This window comes from Bufo bufo, chromosome 1 (genome assembly GCF_905171765.1).
Source record: "Bufo bufo chromosome 1, aBufBuf1.1, whole genome shotgun sequence".
Taxonomy (NCBI): domain Eukaryota; kingdom Metazoa; phylum Chordata; class Amphibia; order Anura; family Bufonidae; genus Bufo; species Bufo bufo.
This window is the reverse complement of record NC_053389.1, coordinates 718,768,057-718,787,936: the sequence shown is the minus strand read 5'-3', so window position 1 is coordinate 718,787,936 and position 19,880 is coordinate 718,768,057. Positions and strand designations below refer to the sequence as shown.

The window sequence follows — 19,880 nt, the reverse complement described above, 5'->3', positions numbered from 1 at the left end:
TATGGCTCTCATTTATATGAATAGCTATCCATGTAATGCATGCTCCTCTATCTCACAGGTGTAAGGGGGTCCTAAGAGGAGACAAATCTTCATGGGACAACCTCTTTAATATCTTTGTTTCTAGAATGTATTTTTTAACTTAAACATCTCAACTTACTTCTGGTAGAATCTGCTGACGACACTTGGTCGAATTGGAAGCTTGAACACATGCTGCTCATTCCATGGGTTCTCCTTGTAGTACTTTAAACAAGACCTGACCAGAAAGAGATAAAGTTGGGAGATTTATCAAAACTGTTATAAAGTGGAACTGCATTAGTTGCCCATAACAACCAATCTGATTCCACCTTTTATTTTTCAAAGCCCCTTTGGAAAATGAAAGGTGGAATATGATTAATTGCTATGGGCAACTAGGCCAGTTTTCCATTACACCAGTGTTGATAAATCTCCCCCAATGAGTCTTTAGTAATTACTGAAGGAAAAAAATGCAAATGGAACAATGTATAGCTATATAACAATGTATATGTATATATAAAATCAGGTTTAGGCTCCATTCACACGTCCGCAATGTGTTTTGCGGATACACGGATCTGCAAAACACGGAAAGCGGCAATGTGCGTTCCGCATTTTGCGGACCGCACATTGCCAACATAACAGAATATGCCTGTTCTTGTCCGCAATTGCGGACAAGAATAGGACATGTTCTATTTTTTTGCGGAAACGGAAGCACGGATGCGGAAGTGCGGATCCGCAAATGTGGATGCGGACAGCACATTCCGTCCCCATAGAGAATGAATGGGTCCGCACCCTTTCCGCAAAATTGCGGAAAGGATGCGGACCCATTTTGCGGACTTGTGAATGGAGCCTTAGAGTGGTTTCATAGATAGCGCTTTTTAGGGGGGAAAAGCTGCATTTTTTTTTTTTTTTTTTTAACAAAAACCAGACGTGGATTCTTAAGGAAGGGGAAATATAAAGGAAATACTTATATTTCTCTTTCCTGCTTGATCTGCTTCGGCTCAAAAAAACTGCAGTTGCTTTAAAAAAAAAAAAACGCTGTGTGAAACCACCCTTCTTAACCCCTTAGGGACACAGCCTTATTTCACCTTAAGGAGCAGGCCATTTTTTGCAAATCTGACCAGTGTCACTTTAAGTGGTGATAACTTTAAAACGCTTTGACTTATCCAGGCCATTCTGAGATAGTTTTTTCGTCACATATTGTACTTCATGACACTGGTAAAATTAAGTAAAAAAAAAATTTTTTTTTTACATAAAATAAATACCTAATTTACCAAATAATTGGAAAAAATTTTCAAATTTCAAAGTTTCAGTTTCTCTACTTCTGTAATACATAGTAATACCCCTAAAAATTGTGATGACTTTACATTCCCCATATGTCTACTTCATGTTTGAATTATTTTGGGAATGATATTTTATTTTTTGGGGATGTTTAGAAGCAAATCTTGAAATTTTTCAGAAATTTACAAAAACCCAATTTTTAGGGACCACTACAGCTCTGAAGTCACTTTGCGAGTCTTACATAATAGAAACCACCCAAAAATGATTTTACAAACTTCGTTAACCCTTTAGGTGTTGCACAAGAGTTATTGGCAAATGGCGATGAAATTTGAGAATTTCATTTTTTTGCCTAATTTTCCATTTTAACCCATTTTTTCCACTAACACAGCAAGGGTTAACAGCCAAACAACTGTATCTTTATTGCCCTGACTCTGCCGTTTACAGAAACACCCCATATGTGGCCGTAAACTACTGTACGGGCACACGGCAGGGCGCAGAAGGAAAGGAATGCCATACGGTTTTTGGAAGGCAGATTTTGCTGGACTGTTTTTTTTGACACCATGTCCCATTTGAAGCCCCCCTGATGCACCCCTAGAGTAGAAACTCCATAAAAGTGACCCCATCTAAGAAATTACACCCCTCAAGGTATTCAAAACGGATTTTACAAACTTTGTTAACCCTTTAGGTGTTGCACAAGATTTAATGGAAAATAGAGATACAATTTCAAAATTTCACTTTTTTGGCAGATTTTCCATTTTAATATTTTTTTTCCACTTACAAAGCAAGGGTTAACAGCCAAACAAAACTCATTATTTATGGCCCTGATTCTGTAGTTTACAGAAACACCCCATATGTGGTCGTAAACTGCTGTACGGGCACACGGCAGGGCGCAGAAGGAAAGGAATGCCATGCGGTTTTTGGAAGGCAGATTTTGCTGGACTGTTTTTTTTGACACCATGTCCTATTTGAAGCCCCCCCTGATGCACCCCTAGAGTAGAAACTCAAAAAAAGTGACCCCATTTTAGAAACTACGGGATAGGGTGGCAGTTTTGTTGGTACTAGTTTAGGGTACATATGATTTTTATATTACACTTTTTGTGCGGCAAGGTAACAAGAAATAGCTTTTTTGGCACAGTTTTTTTTTTTTTTTTCTTATTTACAACATTCATCTAACAGGTTAGATCATGTGGTAATTTTATAGAGCAGGTTGTCACGGACGCGGCGATACCTAATATGTATATTTTTATTTATGTAAGTTTTACACGAGGATTTCATTTTTAAAACAAAAAAAAGTTTTAGTGTCTCCATAGTCTAAGAGCCATAGTTTTTTCAGTTTTTGGGCGATTATCTTGGGTAGGGTATGATTTTTGCAGGATAAGATGACGGTTTGATTGCTACAATTTTGGCGTACATGCAACTTTTTTGATCACTTTTATTACCTTTTTTGGGAAGTAAGGTGGGCAAAATTTCAATTTCATCATAGTTTTTTATTTTTATGGGGTTCACCTTTCGGGTAAAGTAACATGACCGTTTTATAGATCAGGTCGTTACGGACGCGGCGATACCAAACATGTGTAGGGAATTTTATTTTTTTCATTTTAATCAGTGATAAATGTGTTTTTTGACTTTTACTTTTTTTTCTCTTTTTATTTGACCCAGACCCACTTGGTTCTTGAAGATCCAGTGGGTCTGATGTCTGTATAATACAGTACAGTACAATATATAGTGTACTGTACTGTATTTTACTTACACTTTGTCTGAACAGATCTATGCCTTTAGCACCATGGACAGCAGGATGCATGAGAAGGCGTCCTGTTGCCATGGGAACCTTCCCCGTCTGCTCAGTAGTGGCCAGAACTGCGCAGACGGGGAAGGGTAAGGAGGTGGGCTGTTTGGGGGCTCTCTCCCTCTCCATTAGGGGGCTGCAAAGGCACAGCAGCCCCCCGATGGGAGAGGGAGGGAACTCCCTGAGCTGTTAACCTTTTCCATACAGCGGTCCGTACGGACCGCGGTATGGAAAGGGTTAAACGGCTGACATCGCATCACAGATGTCAGCTGTTTATACCAGGGTGTCAGCAATGTGCTGACACCCTGGTATACCCACTGTACACCAACGGTTATTCAAGGGGAGGCGGGCGGGGGATCGCGATCCCGCCTGCCGCACCGCCCGCAACCCTCCCCCTGCACCTCCCACCGCCATTTAGTCAAGGTGCCTGCTCAATGATTTGAGCAGGCACCTTGTTCCGATCACAGCCGGCCGGGCACCGGTACGTCATGTGTCCTGAAGAGGTTAAAGGGGTTATCCCATCTGTATATTTATGGCATATCAGCAGGATATCCCATAAATGTTCAATAGGTGCAGGTAGCTGCTCCCATCTCAAGGCCCTGTCATGTGCCGCCAGGAAAAGTGAGGAGGCCACGCACGTACGACTCTCTCTATTCACTGCTATAGGACTTCCAAAAATAGCCGAGTATGGGTTTGGCTATTTTTGGAAGTGCCACACCAGTGAATAAAGAGAGTCGCGCATGTACAGCTTCCTCCCCATTCTCAGTGAAGTGCAACGGGGCCCCGGTTCTTTAGATAGAAGCAGGTCCCTACTGGACATTTACAGCATATCCTGTGAACATCCCATAAATGTTTGGATAGAACAACCTCCTAAAAATCAAACTTAACTTTTGTTTTAGGCATTATGTGAGCATTGTTCTAGTACAGACTCACTGTATAAGCGGAAAGAGGTTCTCATGCTCCAGGCTCAAGAAAGCATTGCAGTTTGCAACCACTTCCAGCATATGATGCAGCTTCTTGACACGGTGCACCTGCTCTTGTAGATCCACGGATGTGCTGATGAAGTAATCCTGAGCAGGAAAGTACAGTATTATAACAGGTCTTATATATAAAGCAGACCAAAGGAAAAAAAATATGTACTTTCTGCTTACAGAAATCCATCATGGAACTAATACAGATTACATATTTTAAAGTCACGAAGTGATGTGGAAGAGCTAGTTTACCTTGAAGAAATACTTGAATTTTTATAAAAAGCACTTATTACCCAAAAAAGTTAGGGAAATGTGACGGTGCATCTTATAGTCCAAATGCTAATAACTGCTTCCATTGTAGAAGAGGTCATCAGCTTGTGGGAGGTTCGGGAAACGCTGTGCAGAACTCACCTTCCCTGGTCTTCTTCCAATGTCAGGTCACAGTGCAGCGCGGGTCGGAAGAAGACCAGGCAAGGGTCTGATCTAAGGTCTGATGGGGGTCTGATCTCAGGCTGATGGAGCTTGGGGGTCTGATTTTGGGTCTGGTCTGATGAAAAAAATGTTTTTCTTATTTTCCTCCTCCAAATCCTAGGTGTGTATCATAGTTCAGTGCATCTTATAGTCCGAAAAATACGGTATGTACATTGTCAAAGTCACATGAGGGAAAGAAGTGATATCATCTTGTAAACTTACCAAGTAATTGAATGTTGCAAGTTCTCGACCTGTTAACACAAATGGTCTATTAGTCTATTAAAATTGAAGTCTACCTTTGTGTAACATAGGCTATATAGTCTTAGTCATCTTTACTTTTGGCCACCAGTTCACAAGAAAGACATAGCAGAGCTTGAGAGGGTTTAAAGGCAGGTAGCTAAAGTAATAACTGGAATGGGTGGACTACAGTACCCAGAAAGATCAAAATTAGGGTTACTTAGTACAGAGATCTATCCCATCATCTATTTATCCCCAGGACTGTGACAGTGACGAGGGGACATCCTCTGCGTCTGGAGGAAAGAAGGTTTGTACACAAACATAGAAGAGGGATTCTTTACGGTAAGAGCAGTGAGACTATGGAACTCTCTGCCTGAGGAGGTGGTGATGGTGAACTCACTAAACGAGTTCAAGAGGGTCTTTCTTGTGTTTTGCCAATATTAAAAGTTATAGTTATTAGATTTCTAGGTTAATGATCCGTGGGGATCAGAAGATTTAGTCCACCCCCCACAAGATGAGAATAACTGATTTCTGCCTCATGAGGGTTTTTACTTCAACTGGATGGACATATGCCTTTCTTTCAGCTTCAAAAACTATGTTATCATTATATGACAAAAACGTCTGACTAGCAGGGATCTGAATACTATACCCTGGTCCTACCTATACATTTTTGAAAAAACCCCTTCAAGATAAATCAGTTGCTTCATTACATACTGGGAGGAATTCAAGACGCTGTAGAATATGTTGGAAGTATATACATTTTACCACTATTATCTAAATAGTGTATGTAATCTTACTAAAAGTGTGAATGAAGCCAACGTTTAATTTTAAAGGGCTTCTCTCATCTGAGACACTTGTGGCATATCGCTACGGTAGGTTATGCCACGAATGTCAGATAGGAGCGAGACCAACCTCTGTTCCATAGAAGTGAAAGGAGCGGTGGCCGCATTTGTGCGGTGCACTCTCAATTTATTTCTATGAGATTTCCGAAAAATAACAGAGCACCAGGGCTGTGGAGTCGGTAGATAAATGATCCGACTCCAACTCCGACTCCTCAGTTTTTGGTACTTCCGACTCTGACTCCCCGACTCCTCTGTATTTAATATGCGAATGTATTTTATACATTCCTTGAAGGAGAGAAAGGCAACATACATGTCATTACCACAGAACTACTGGCTAGGAAGCCGCTGCCTTCTTGTTTAAAGTTTAAGCTAACAATCTGAGTTTACAAGTTTTTATAGCCTTAGCTGAATGACAGCAGTTTTTCAAATGGTTTACAGCTTCAGTCTTGAACTATTGACTATCCATTCCCTTCACTTAGACAAGTGTCTCTAGTCCTGCAAAAAACATTTACTTAATCAGTTATCAGTGAGAGGCTAGGTTAACCATGGGTGTTGCGTTCCCTGTAACAGCGGAACACAACACAATGGAAATATAAGTATTAACTGTGCATTGCGTGCCATATAGTGAAGCATATGAAAAGCATGCTTCTTCACGGTCACTTAACGTGTTCATTTTGCGGTAACGTGACGCACTGCATGCATTGGCCTTTATTCTTACAGTAGAGAAGTACCGTATTTTTCTCCCTATAAGACGCACTTTTTCCCCCCAAAAGTGGGGGGGAACTAGCAGTGCGTCTTATGGGGCGAATGCTGCGACCGTCCGGTGAATAGGCTGAGAGGGAGGAGGGGCTGGGGGCCGGCATCTGTTTCTGTAATGGCAGCGGGGCCCGATGCAGTCACTGTATTCTACTACACCGGGCCCCGCTCACTGTAGTATAGGGTAATCATATCTAACTTGCGGGTATTGTTATTAAGGGCGCTCATAGCTTAGCTCACTACGTCACGCGCCTGCTCCGCCCACTTTATGAATGAAGCAGGCGGCGCAGGCGCCTGACATAGTGAGCTACGCTACAAGGGCCCGCCCGCTCGGCCTCCTGACTGCCAAGAAGTTAGTAGTAAGTAGTACAGCGCTAGATTTAAGATGATTGGAATATTTTAACAATACCCACAAGTTAGATATGATTACCGTATACTACAGTGAGCGGGGCCCGGTGTAGTAAAATACAGTGACTGCACCGGGCCCTGCTGCCATTACAGAAACAGATGCCGGCCCCCATTCACTACATAGGGACACTGTTATGGGGGATCTATGGATGAGACATAAGATAAGATGCTATATATGTGTTATCCACAGATGCCCCCACAATGATCCCCCATAACAGTGCCATCCACAGATGCCCCCATAACAGTGCCATCCACAGAGGCCCCCATAACAGTGCCATCCACAGAGGCCCCCATAACAGTGCCATCCACAGAGGCCCCCATAACAGTGCCATCCACAGATGCCCCCATAACAGTGCCATCCACAGATGCCCCCATAACAGTGCCATCCACAGATGCCCCCATAACAGTGCCATCCACAGATGCCCCCATAACAGTGCCATCCACAGAGGCCCCCATAACAGTGCCATCCACAGAGGCCCCCATAACAGTGCCATCCACAGAGGCCCCCATAACAGTGCCATCCACAGAGGCCCCCATAACAGTGCCATCCACAGAGGCCCCATAACAGTGCCATCCACAGAGGCCCCATAACAGTGCCATCCACAGATGCCCCCATAACAGTGCCATCCACAGATGCCCCCATAACAGTGCCATCCACAGAGGCCCCCATAACAGTGCCATCCACAGAGGCCCCCATAACAGTGCCATCCACAGAGGCCCCCATAACAGTGCCATCCACAGAGGCCCCCATAACAGTGCCATCCACAGAGGCCCCCATAACAGTGCCATCCACAGAGGCCCCCATAACAGTGCCATCCACAGAGGCCCCCATAACAGTGCCATCCACAGAGGCCCCCATAACAGTGCCATCCACAGAGGCCCCCATAACAGTGCCATCCACAGAGGCCCCCATAACAGTGCCATCCACAGATGCCCCATAATAGTGTCATCCACAGACCACCATTAGTTCAAAACCCACCAAAAGCACAACTTTTGGTTCAAAATATTTTCCTTATTTTCCTCCTCAAAAACCTAGGTGCGTTTTATGGGCAGGTGCGTCTTATATGGCGAAAAATACGGTAATTAATTATAACTTTTTGTGAATTGGGACATTTAAACTTGCTTTTTTTTTTTTTTTATTCCAATTTAAATTTAGTAGGAGTCGGAGTCGGTTCATTTTTTGCCGACTCCAGGTACCCAAAATTGCCTCCGACTCCTCGACTCCACAGCCCTGCAGAGCAAGCGCTTTTATCTTTTTTTTTTGGGACTCCCATAGAAATGAACGGAGAACACGCCATGCATGTGCTCTCCTTCCCATTCGAGGGCCCATTTTGGAACTAGGTGCAGGTATCAGAGGCGGGATCGGTGCGGGATCTGACATTCGTTGCATAATCTAGCAATATGCCAGCAATGTCTCAGAGGAGACAACCCCTTTAAGTGACTGATCTAACTTCAGATTACTTCTAGTGATATACAGAATAAATCATGCTGGCCTTAATTTCTCTCAGCCATCACAGAAGAAACATAACTTACAGTGATTATGATCTTAAAAAGAAACCGTAGGAACAAAAAGTACGCAAAGCAGTTTATATTAATTTTAAACATGACGGCTGTATTATGTGTTAATAATGTCACAGTAGGAGATCTCAGAAGCTGCGAACCTATAAAGCAGTTGATATAATCTTTTTTCATCTTGTCCAAACCAATCTCTAGCAGCATGCGGATGGGAGTGAGGCCTGAAAGGGAGACACTTTGCATGTTTCCGTGGTAGGACTGCTGAATTAGCTTGCTCAGTGTGCTGCTGCTCCCACGATGGATCTAGAATAAGCAAACAATTATTCAGTGCCAACAGGAGAAGACCTCACCCGTCAACAGTACAGAAATCTTTACTGATGAAGTATTAACTGTTAAAGTTATCTCACAGGTAAAAAAAAAAAAAAAAAAAAAAAAAAAAAAAAAAAAAAAGCGACCCTCCAGGCTCATTCCCCTCGGTATATGTATGGCAGTTTCCTGATGATCTTTTTCTATCTGGTGGTTTAGTAATTTGCATTTTGCAAGAATATAAATTTGCTTTCCACACACAGACTACCGGGTGAGGCTACTTTCACACCAGTGTTTTTGCTGGATCCGACAGGGTTCATCAAAAACGCTTCCGTTACTGATAATACAACCGTCTGCATCCGTTATGAACGGATCCGGCTGTATTATCTTTAACATAGCCAAGACGGGGACGGATCCGTTTTCTATTGTGTCAGAGACAATGGATCCGTCCCCATTGACTTGCATTGTGGATCATGCCAGGAGGGAAAGCAAACCGCAGCTTGCTGTGGTTTGCTCTACGGTATGAGAACGGAACGGAATGCATTTTGGAGCACTCCGTTCTGTTCAGTTATGTTTTGTCCCCCTTGACAATGGATGGGGACAAAACAGAAGCATTTTTTTCCAAGTATTGAGACCTCATGACAGATCTCAATACCGGAAAATATTAATGCCAGTGTGAAAGTAGCCCAAAACTGTGATCTGTGGGGGAAGGGGGGGGAGAGCAGGGAGGGGGAGGTGTAACAGACTACCGGTAGTGACTGAAGCTGTAGTCACAGGTTACAGCTCTGCCCTAATATAGCTCAACTAAAAAGTAGCTAAGCTATGAAGAAAATAAGTATCCTATATGCATCACCTATACTATACTGTAGGTACTGACCAGCATATCATCTTTGAGTTGATGGCCGGAGAGACACTTTAAAGGGATGTTTGAGACTAGAAAAAGGTTTTTTTTCCTAGAAAGAGTGCCACTCCTGTCCATGGGATGCGCCTGGTATTACAGGTCAGCAGGGGTGGATTGGTCATTGACTTACAGGGAAATTTCCCGTTGGGCCAATGACCAGGGGGCCGCCCAAGCCCTCCTCTCTGCCACTGGCTGAGTACATAATGAGCTCTCAGCGTTACCTAAAGCAGTGAGAATCAGGTACTCAAATCTGGCCAGTGGCTGCACATGCCCTCCTGATTTTAACTTCTGTGACCCAAACCTCTAGCCCCCTGCTACATATCTTAATCAGAGACAACTGGTGGAAGAGGACAGAAAATGGCATCTATTGAAGGACACCACAAAGGGGAAGATTTGGGGGCAATATATTGTGCTGCACTTTGATATATGGTTCTAATGGGACGGTATTTAGCGCTATGGTATTGCTTACCCAGCCTACTTCTGTCGCACCTCCTATTAATTAGGACCCGCTTACAACATGGGGCCACTTTTAGGTTTTTTTCCAAGGCCGCATTAAGTTCTCAGTCTGCCCCTGCAGGTCAGCTGAAACAACTCTTTAAAAGTTGTATTGGACTTCAGCAGTGAACTAGAAAACCAGTGCATTTATCCTGTGATCAGCTATATAAGATCCATGTTTCTAGTTCTGGTAATGTTTTTCAGCACTCAATCAATTTCATCTGACAATTACTGATATCAATCCTTCCCCTCACCAAAATACTTATACAGCATGCAGGATGCCTAAACAGCTGCTAGCACTGACATATGGAGAAGAGGGGCCTAAAATCAGAGGGCATCACATTCTCCTGTGCTGGCAGCCGGGCGGTCATCTGCCGACCTGCAGACTGTATACTGAATTCTGGAGAAAAAAGCACCTTGATGAACGCCATAATAAGTGATGTGATCAGTGTAAGAATGCAAAACCACGAGGATGACCTAAAATGGGACTATCATAAATACCAGTATATCTTTGGAGACAGTTTTAAAACAATATTAGGGAGGTGTCTACCATTTCTGTATACATGAGGCTGTTGCCTGCACCTGCCTATGATCCTACTTTTGTTTAAGGAACTATATTCCCAAAAAGACTAATGGGAAAATATTTCCAAATAGAATCTTACCCAGGGGTGCACATCGCCATGTCTCAGGGATTGTACGACGAGCGAGAAGCAGTTTACAACATCCTGATAAGAAGCTACACCTGCATAAAACAAAGATAGCAAGCTAGCATTAGCGCTTCATTGAGGATCATCAGATGATATCTCTACATTGATGAATATCCATAGATAGTGTTTTTCTACAGCAATTATCTAACCACAAAGAACGATATTCTCATCCTGCACCCTGTCTTCTGTACCCATTTTATGTCCAGGTGTTTGGAGCCTGTGAGTGTGGTATGTAGTGTGTGAACTCAGGATGGCATCTCAACCTGACGAGGGAATTCTGGGCAATACGTGTGTTAACAAGTGAAAGGAGTGGTTGGTAATGTTTTCTTCCATTTTTAAATGTTGAATATTATAATAATGTTCAGAAAGGCGGTCCTGCATTTTAGTACATTGTTAAATGTTATATTACCCCTGACTGAGGATTTTCTACTATGGTGCTGTGCAGCAAAGAAAGCATCATTTATGGTTTAAAAAAAGATCTAAGATAGATTATTTTTTACATTGACTATTTGGTCTCTCTGACTTGGTCAGCAGCGATTCTCCTTGAAACCAGACCCTGACTACCTTGCGTTACTCCCCCTGAATGGTTGTGCTACAGAAGAAGCCAGACAGGCTCTGTATAACATCACACTTGGCCTGTTCAGCTTTAATGTTTTGAGGGGTGATCATGGTGACAGATGCCCTTTAATGTTCATGCTACTTTGTCTGTGAGATGGTGGCGCTGGATATGTATGCTTATCATGGTCCTTTCATTAAAAGGGGTTATCCAACCCCTATAATGCCCCCCAAAATTCTTGGGCACCACATACAGGTTATACTTACCCCTCTCCCCAGCACCCGTGTGGTCACCAAGGCATCTCCTCGTTGCGCGGATCAAAACATCCCGTGACGGGGGAAAGGTAATAGCAGGCCACGTCACCTGCGATGCTAGGGAGGCTGGTTCCTGTCGCGGCCTGCAATTGGCTGCCCCCCACCCCCCGTAGGTTTTGATCCGCGCAATGGGAAGATGCAGCCTCGGCCGTACAGGCATCAGGAGTAACCTGTTTGAGGTGCCGGGGCATTTTAGGCGTTGGATAACCCCTTTAAGAATGGAACTAAAACTATATATATATTATATATATACACACACACACACAATACATGAACCACCTACTTTTTCTCATTTTACACCACAACACCTCAGCAAAGTCCAAATCTCCACGTTCGATGATAAAAGACTGGATGGAGCTGTCCACCGCTGCAGCATCACTCTTTACTTTCTAGAAATGAATAATGAGGAGCGTCAGCCTCACAAGCTGAAGTCATTCATACCCCGCTCCACATCAGCGTCACACAATGCAGGCACTACAAAGAAACTTGTGTGATTGATCATCGGTCTGCTGGTTACTATTCAATCAAACTGTCTCTCCTTGTTGCCAGTCTGGCTACATCTTCTTACTAATTTCAAGACTACAAAAAAAGAAGAAAAAAAAAAAAAGAAAGTGCCTACATAGGCAGAATATTTGCTCAGACGTGACAATATAACCAATTCATCCATCGTATGATTAATTAATTAAGAGCTGGAACAAACCCTCCAGCTCTAGACCAGGTACGGATGACAGCTGAGCGTGACAATAATGTGTAAATACCCATAGCTAGACTCTTAATACAATTGACTGCCATTCGTATAGCACTGCAAGAGTTAACAGGCCCCACTCAGCACTTAAATGGCTTAGTCACCTGTTCAAGAGTCATACATATGAAGAATGGCTAAAAGAAATTAAGTGTCCACATCCATCATGCGTGCAGCGAGACTGCCGTATAAATAATACATGAGCGGAGCAGAATGACTGGGAAATCATTTTATCGAGGCTGTTTGGATACCCTTCAAGCCTCGGGAGTAAATCCTCAGCAGTCTACAAGCAATAGACCTCGACATGAAACTATTTCCCCTCAGGCCCGCTTGTTGTTCGTGGCTTTCTATCAATTTTTATTTAGGTTTCCTTTTTATTTTATGCACCCTCAGGCAACGCAGCTGAATTGTGCAGTCGGAATGTGCATCACTCAGTGTAATTGCCATGTTTAATAATTGCAATATTACTCCTGAGTATTACCTACAATGTGCAGCCAGGAGAGAAATAGCTTTATATTGACCTTGTCAAAGCACACACACCTTCTGGGTGCTGGAGGAATAAAATCGGAGGCATTCGGTAAATCATATCACGCGGACTCACCTCTGCATCCTTTTTAGGAGCTGAATTATTAACTCCGTCTAGTTTATTCTTAAGCTCTGGGGGAAAAAAACAAAACAATTGTTTCTCGCATTGTACAGCAAATTACAACATGAACATTTTACAAATATTACAGTAAAATAGAGAATTTTCTGGATTTTAAGCAAAAGGATGGATCAACGTTAATCAAAGTTAATCTGAATGTGTTACATAGGAAGGACATGCTTTCTTTTGTACCCTTGTGCTTTGTATAGGCCAGAGGTTAACAACCCTCATCTCAAGGTTGCGTACCAGATACATAAAATGAAACGGATGGTGGCGGTTACATTAAACATGTTGTGAGGGGCTGTAAATGAATACAGGAGCAATCCCCTGGTATGCCGTAACTGGCAGGGATGTAACATTCAGCAGGGCAGCAGTGCATACAGGGAATCTGTCAGCACTTCCTTCCCAGTGAACGAAACATAGTCCTCTATCAAATGCTATGGGTTACCCCACTCCTCATTTAAGAGACTGAGGGCCACCTTTTTTTATTTTAACCCCTTCAGTAGCGAGCCACTTTTCATCTTAAATCCCAGCCCGATTTTTGCAGATCTGACATGTGTCACTTTATGTGGTAATTACTTTGGAACGCCTTTACTTATCCAAGCCATTCTGAGATTGCTTTCTCGTGACACATTGTACTTCATGTTAGTGATACATTTGTCAATATGTTTTACCTTTATTTAGAAGAAAAAAAATCCAAATTTTACAGACAATTTGGAAAAATTTGAAATTTTCTATTTCTCTGCTTTTAAGGCAGATAGTGATACCTCATAAAATAGTTATTACTTTACATTCCCCATGCAGTATGTCTACTTTATGTAGGTATAATTTTGTAAATGTCATTTTTTTTTTTTTAGGATGTTAGAAAGCTCAAAACTGTAGAAGCAATTCCTAAAATTTTTAAGAAAATTTCCAAAACCCACTTTAACCCTTAGGATACCAGAGGTTTTTATGTTTTTCATTTTTCTTCCCCATCTTCCTTGAGTCATAACTTTTTTATATTTCTGTTCACATAGCTGTATGAGGGCTTATTTTTTGCGGGACAAGTCGTACTTTTTAATGCCACCATTAAATATGGCATAAAATGTAGAGGGAAGAGGTAAAAAAAAAATTCCAAATGGGGTGGAATTGGAAAAAAAACAAAAACGCAATTCCTCCACGGTTTTACGGGTTTTGTTCCCACTGCGTTTCGTTTGCGGCAAAACTGACCCATGCCCTTCATTCTCTAGGTCAGTACGATTACAACGATACCCCATATGTATAGGTTTTTTATGTCTAAATAGTGTAAAAAAGAAATATTTTTTACATGACCATATTCTGATCCCCATAACTTTTTTATACTTATGTCTACTGAGCTGTATAGGGGCTTAATTTTTGCAGGACAATCTGTAGTTTTTATTGATACCATTTTGGAGTGTGTGTGACTTTTTGATCACATTTTATTTAAAAAAATTGGGGTAAGAGAAGCAATGAAAAAATGGCAAATCGGCCATTTTGACTCTTTTTTTCCGTTACGCCATTTGCCGCATTAGAAATTTTTTAAAATGTTTTAATATTACAGGCGTTTTTGATCGCGGTGATACCCATCATGTTTATATTTTTTATTATTTAGGTATTTATTTTTTTATTATACGGAAAGGGGGGTGATTTTAACTTTTATATTTTTTTATTTTTTATATTTTTTAACATTTTTTGTAATGATTTCAAAGCTCATATATGAGCCTATAAATTCTGTTTTTAAATTTTGTACAATCAGGGATTTTTAACATGAGTTTATGACAATTGCTCATTTCTTATGTTGGCCTGCCATCTGGTGGCCAAAATAAGAATTGCAGCATGAATACTATGAGCTTTGTCAGCGAGGCTCATAGTATTTACAGCAACTACCGACATCCCCATTGGCCGAAGGGGGTGTCGATAGGAAGCCCGGAAGTGCAAGCTTCCGAGTTTTTGCGCATTTACATGCCGTGATCACACTTGAACACTGTGTCTAAAGCCTTTAAATACCACGATCGGCATTATTGGCGGTCACGGTAATTAGCCGCAGGTCTCTGCTGTTTGAAACAGCAGACCTGCCAGGCATGTCGCCCGCTGCACGTGCGAACGGGCGCCATGTTCGCACATCACTCCAGCGCCGTACATGTACGGCACTGGTAGCAAAGGGGGTTAAGGACCAGTTCAGTTATAAAGTCACTTTGTGGGACTTACGCAGTAGAAACCACCCATAAATGACCCCATTTTAGAAACTACACAAGGAGATGTTATACTGTATGGGGGCAGCCACAAGGAGATGTTATACTGTATGGGGGCAGCCACAAGGAGATGTTATACTGTATGGGGGCAGCCACAAGGAGAGGTTATACTGTATGGGGGGCAGCCACAAGGAGACGTTATACTGTATGGGGGCAGCAACAAGGAGACGTTATACTGTATGGGGCAGCCACAAGGAGATGTTATACTGTATGGGGCAGCCACAAGGGGACGTTATACTGTATGGGGCAGCCACAAGGGGACGTTATACTGTATGGGGCAACCACAAGGAGACATTACACTGTATGGGGCAGCCACAAGGAGACGTTATACTGTATGGGGCAGCCACAAGGAGACGTTATACTGTATGGGGGCAGCCACAAGAAGACGTTATACTGTATGGGAGCGGCCACAAGGAGACGTTATACTGTATGGGGGCGGCCACAAGGAGACGCTATACTGTATGGGGGCGGCCACAAGGAGACGCTATACTGTATGGGGGCGGCCACAAGGAGACGTTACACTGTATGGGGGCAGCCACAAGGAGACGTTACACTGTATGGGGGGCAGCCACAAGGAGACGTTATACTGTATGGGGGGCAGCCACAAGGAGACGTTATACTGTATGGGGGGCAGCCACAAGGAGACGTTATACTGTATGGGGGGCAGCCACAAGGAGACGTTATACTGTATGGGGCAGCCACAAGGAGACGTTATACTGTATGGGGCAGCCACAAGGAGATGTTATACTGTATGGGGGCAGCCACAAGGAGACGTTATACTGTATGGGGGCAGCCACAAGGAGATGTTATACTGTATGGGGGCAGCCACAAGGAGATGTTATACTGTATGGGGGCAGCCACAAGGAGATGTTATACTGTATAGGGGAAGCCACAAGGAGATGTTATACTGTATGGGGCAGCCACAAGGAGATGTTATACTGTATGGGGCAGCCACAAGGAGATGTTATACTGTATGGGGCAGCCACAAGGAGATGTTATACTGTATGGGGCAGCCACAAGGAGACGTTATACTGTATGGGGGCAGCCACAAGGAGACGTTATACTGTATGGGGGCAGCCACTATTATACTGTATGGGGGCCACAAGGAGACGTTACACTGTATGGGGCGGCCACAAGGAGACGTTACACTGTATGGGGGCGGCCACAAGGAGACGTTATACTGCATGGGGCGGCCACAAGGAGACGTTACACTGTATGGGGGCGGCCACAAGGAGACGTTATACTGCATGGGGCGGCCACAAGGAGACGTTACACTGTATGGGACGGCCACAAGGAGACGTTATACTGTATGGGGGGCCACAAGGAGACGTTATACTGTATGGGACGGCCACAAGGAGACGTTATACTGTATGGGACGGCCACAAGGAGACGTTATACTGTATGGGACGGCCACAAGGAGACGTTATACTGTATGGGACGGCCACAAGGAGACGTTATACTGTATGGGACGGCCACAAGGAGACGTTATACTGTATGGGACGGCCACAAGGAGACGTTACACTGTATGGGGCGGCCACAAGGAGACGTTATACTGTATGGGACGGCCACAAGGAGACGCTACTGTAAGGAGTCAGGAAAACAATTTTTGAAGCCCCCCCTCCTCAGTATAATAGTCTTGTGGCCATCATACAGTAATGTATATTTCTTCTTGCCCTAATGCCTGCTTTTAGAGATCAATGTGCAGCTTGCAGGCAGGAAGGGAGGGACCAGGGCCATAGAAGACAGACACTATCACCTTTGGAGGGACTCGCTCCTGGCAAACACAGCTCTGCTGCAGTGAATGCAGTGGAGCAGACTGATGTAATTACAATGTATAGTTATTGCAGGGACTCAGAGAATCGTCTGAGAGTTTATTAGTTAAAAGAATCTAATGAGTCAGAGACTGTGTCACCGAGTCCCTGCCAGACTTCCTGCTCTGCTACATGCACCCTGTACACACCCAGCTCCACTACATGCTATGCTAATAATGCCCCCCCCTTCCCAACTTACAGGGAGCCGCAGAGCAGGAGGCCTGGCAGGGACTCTGTGACACGGTCTGTGACTCATTAGATTCTTTTAACTAATAAACTGTCAGACGATTCTCTGAGTCCCTGCACTACGCTCCCTGTGCTGTGAGTCCCTGATTGGTTGGAGGGCGGGGAGGGGCGGGGCGGAGCGGAGCTAGCTTCCACTGTCGGCTCCTATTACACAGTGCCTGCTGCTGCCCTCTGAAGCTGTTAGCTGTGCGAGGTGCAGGGGCAGGCTGCGGACGGACACAGACACATAGAAGCGGCGCACAGGTATCGGCAGTGGTATCGGGGACATTTGCACGAGTACATGTACTCGTGCAAATGCCCGGTATCGGTCCCGATACCGATACTGGTATCGGGACATCCCTAGTTGACACAATATGGTGCAATTGCAAACGGATCCGTCCCCCATTGACTTTCAATGTAAAGTCAGGAGTCCCTATTAATATACCATCGGATCGGAGTTTTCTCCAATCCGATGGTATATTTTAACTTGAAGCGTCCCATCACCATGGGAACGCCTCTATGTTAGAATATACCATCGGATTTGAGTTAGATCGTAAAACTCAGATCCGACAGTATATTCTAACACAGAGGCGTTCCCATGGTGATGGGGACGCTTCAGGTTAGAATATACTAAAATAACTGTGTACATGACTGCCCCCTGCTGCCTGGCAGACCCCCCTCCCTCCCCCTCCTAATTAAAATCTCCCCCCCTTTCATTGGTGGCAGCGGAGAGTACCGATCAGAGTCCCAGTTTAATTGCTGGAGCTCCGATCGGTAACCATGGCAACTGGTTGCCATGGTTACTTAGCAATTTTTAGAAGCATTATACTTACCTGCGATGTCTGTGACCGGCCGGGCGCTCCTCCTACTGGTAAGTGAAAGGTCTGTGCGGCGCATTGCTCATAGCACAGACCTGTCACTTACCAGTAGGAGGACTGCCCGGCCGGTCACAGACATCGCAGGTAAGTATAATGCTTCTAAAAATTGCTAAGTAACCATGGCAACCAGGACTGCAGTAGCGTCCTGGTTGCCATGGTTACCGATTGGAGCCCCAGCGATTAAACTGGGACTCCGATCGGTACTCTCCGCTGCCACCAATGATAGGGGGGGGGGGGGGATTTTAATTAGGAGGGGGAGGGCCCACTGGCCACCAATGAATCTACAGTACTACAGCGGAGGAAGGGGGGGGGGGGGCGGCCGCACTGGCCACCAATGTGATAAATACAGGGGAGGGAGGGGGGGCCGGCCGCACTGGCCACCAATGTGTTAACTACAGGGGAGGGAGGGGGGACCGGCCGCACTGGCCACCAATGTGTTAAATACAAGGGAGGGAGGGGGGGGGGCCCACTGGCCACCAATGAATTTAAAACTGGGGAGGGAGGGGGGGTGCCCCCTCCTGCCTGGCAGCACATGATCTCTTACAGGGGGCTATGATACGCACAATTAACCCCTCGGGTGCTGCACCTGAGGGGTTAATTGTGCGGATCACAGCCCCCTGTAAGAGATCGGGTGCTGCCAGGCAGCAGGGGGCAGTCATGTACACAGTTTAAAGTATATTCTAACTAGAAGCGTCCCCATCACCATGGGAACGCCTCTGTGTTAGAATATACTGTCGGATCTGAGTTTTCACAAAGTGAAAACTCAGCTCTGAAAAAGCTTTTATGCAGATGGATCAGCGGACCGGCCGGGCGCTCCTCCTACTGGTAAGTGAAAGGTCTGTGTGGCGCATTGCTCATAGCACAGACCTGTCACTTACCAGTAGGAGGACTGCCTGGTCGGTCACAGACATCGCAGGTAAGTATAATGCTTCTAAAAATTGCTAAGTAACCATGGCAACCAGGACTGCAGTAGCGTCCTGGTTGCCATAGTTACCGATTGGAGCCCCAGCGATTAAACTGGGACTCCGATCGGTACTCTCCGCTGCCACCAATGATAAGGGGGGGGGGGGGATTTTAATTAGGAGGGGGAGGGCCCACTGGCCACCAATGAATCTACAGTACTACAGGGGAGGAAGGGGGGGGGGGCCGGCCGCACTGGCCACCAATGTGATAAATACAGGGGAGGGAGGGGGGGCCGGCCGCACTGGTCACCAATGTGTTAACTACAAGGGAGGGAGGGGGGGCCGGCCGCACTGGCCACCAATGTGTTAACTACAGGGGAGGGAGGGGGGGCCGGCCGCACTGGCCACCAATGTGTTAACTACAGGGGAGGGAGGGGGGGCCGGCCGCACTGGCCACCAATGTGTTAAATACAAGGGAGGGGAGGGGGCCCACTGGCCACCAATGAATTTAAAACTGGGGAGGGAGGGGGGGTGCCCCCTCCTGCCTGGCAGCACATGATCTCTTACAGGGGGCTATGATACGCACAATTAACCCCTCGGGTGCTGCACCTGAGGGGTTAATTGTGCGGATCACAGCCCCCTGTAAGAGATCGGGTGCTGCCAGGCAGCAGGGGGCAGTCATGTACACAGTTTAAAGTATATTCTAACTAGAAGCGTCCCCATCACCATGGGAACGCCTCTGTGTTAGAATATACTGTCGGATCTGAGTTTTCACAAAGTGAAAACTCAGCTCTGAAAAAGCTTTTATGCAGATGGATCAGCGGATCCGTCTGTGTGAAAGTAGCCTACGGCCACCGACCACGGACGTG

The 19,880-nt window shown here is 44.9% G+C and overlaps 1 protein-coding gene across 2 annotated transcripts in view; it reads right to left on the bottom strand.

Annotated features, from left to right (window-relative positions):
- The window catches only part of ZWILCH (zwilch kinetochore protein), a 76,773-nt gene that overhangs the window by 5,656 nt on the left and 51,237 nt on the right, over positions 1-19,880 (bottom strand). For both annotated transcript variants that reach the window (XR_005775628.1, XM_040414300.1), the window contains exons 10-16: positions 12,902-12,957; positions 11,842-11,947; positions 10,644-10,723; positions 8,426-8,582; positions 4,744-4,772; positions 4,013-4,149; positions 158-253 (exon numbers count right to left, since the gene is read on the bottom strand). Coding sequence is in view for 1 of the 2 variants with exons in the window: in XM_040414300.1 (XP_040270234.1) it covers positions 158-253; positions 4,013-4,149; positions 4,744-4,772; positions 8,426-8,582; positions 10,644-10,723; positions 11,842-11,947; positions 12,902-12,957 (661 nt within the window). In the remaining variant the exon portion in view is untranslated. The remainder of the gene's footprint in view (positions 1-157; positions 254-4,012; positions 4,150-4,743; positions 4,773-8,425; positions 8,583-10,643; positions 10,724-11,841; positions 11,948-12,901; positions 12,958-19,880) is intronic.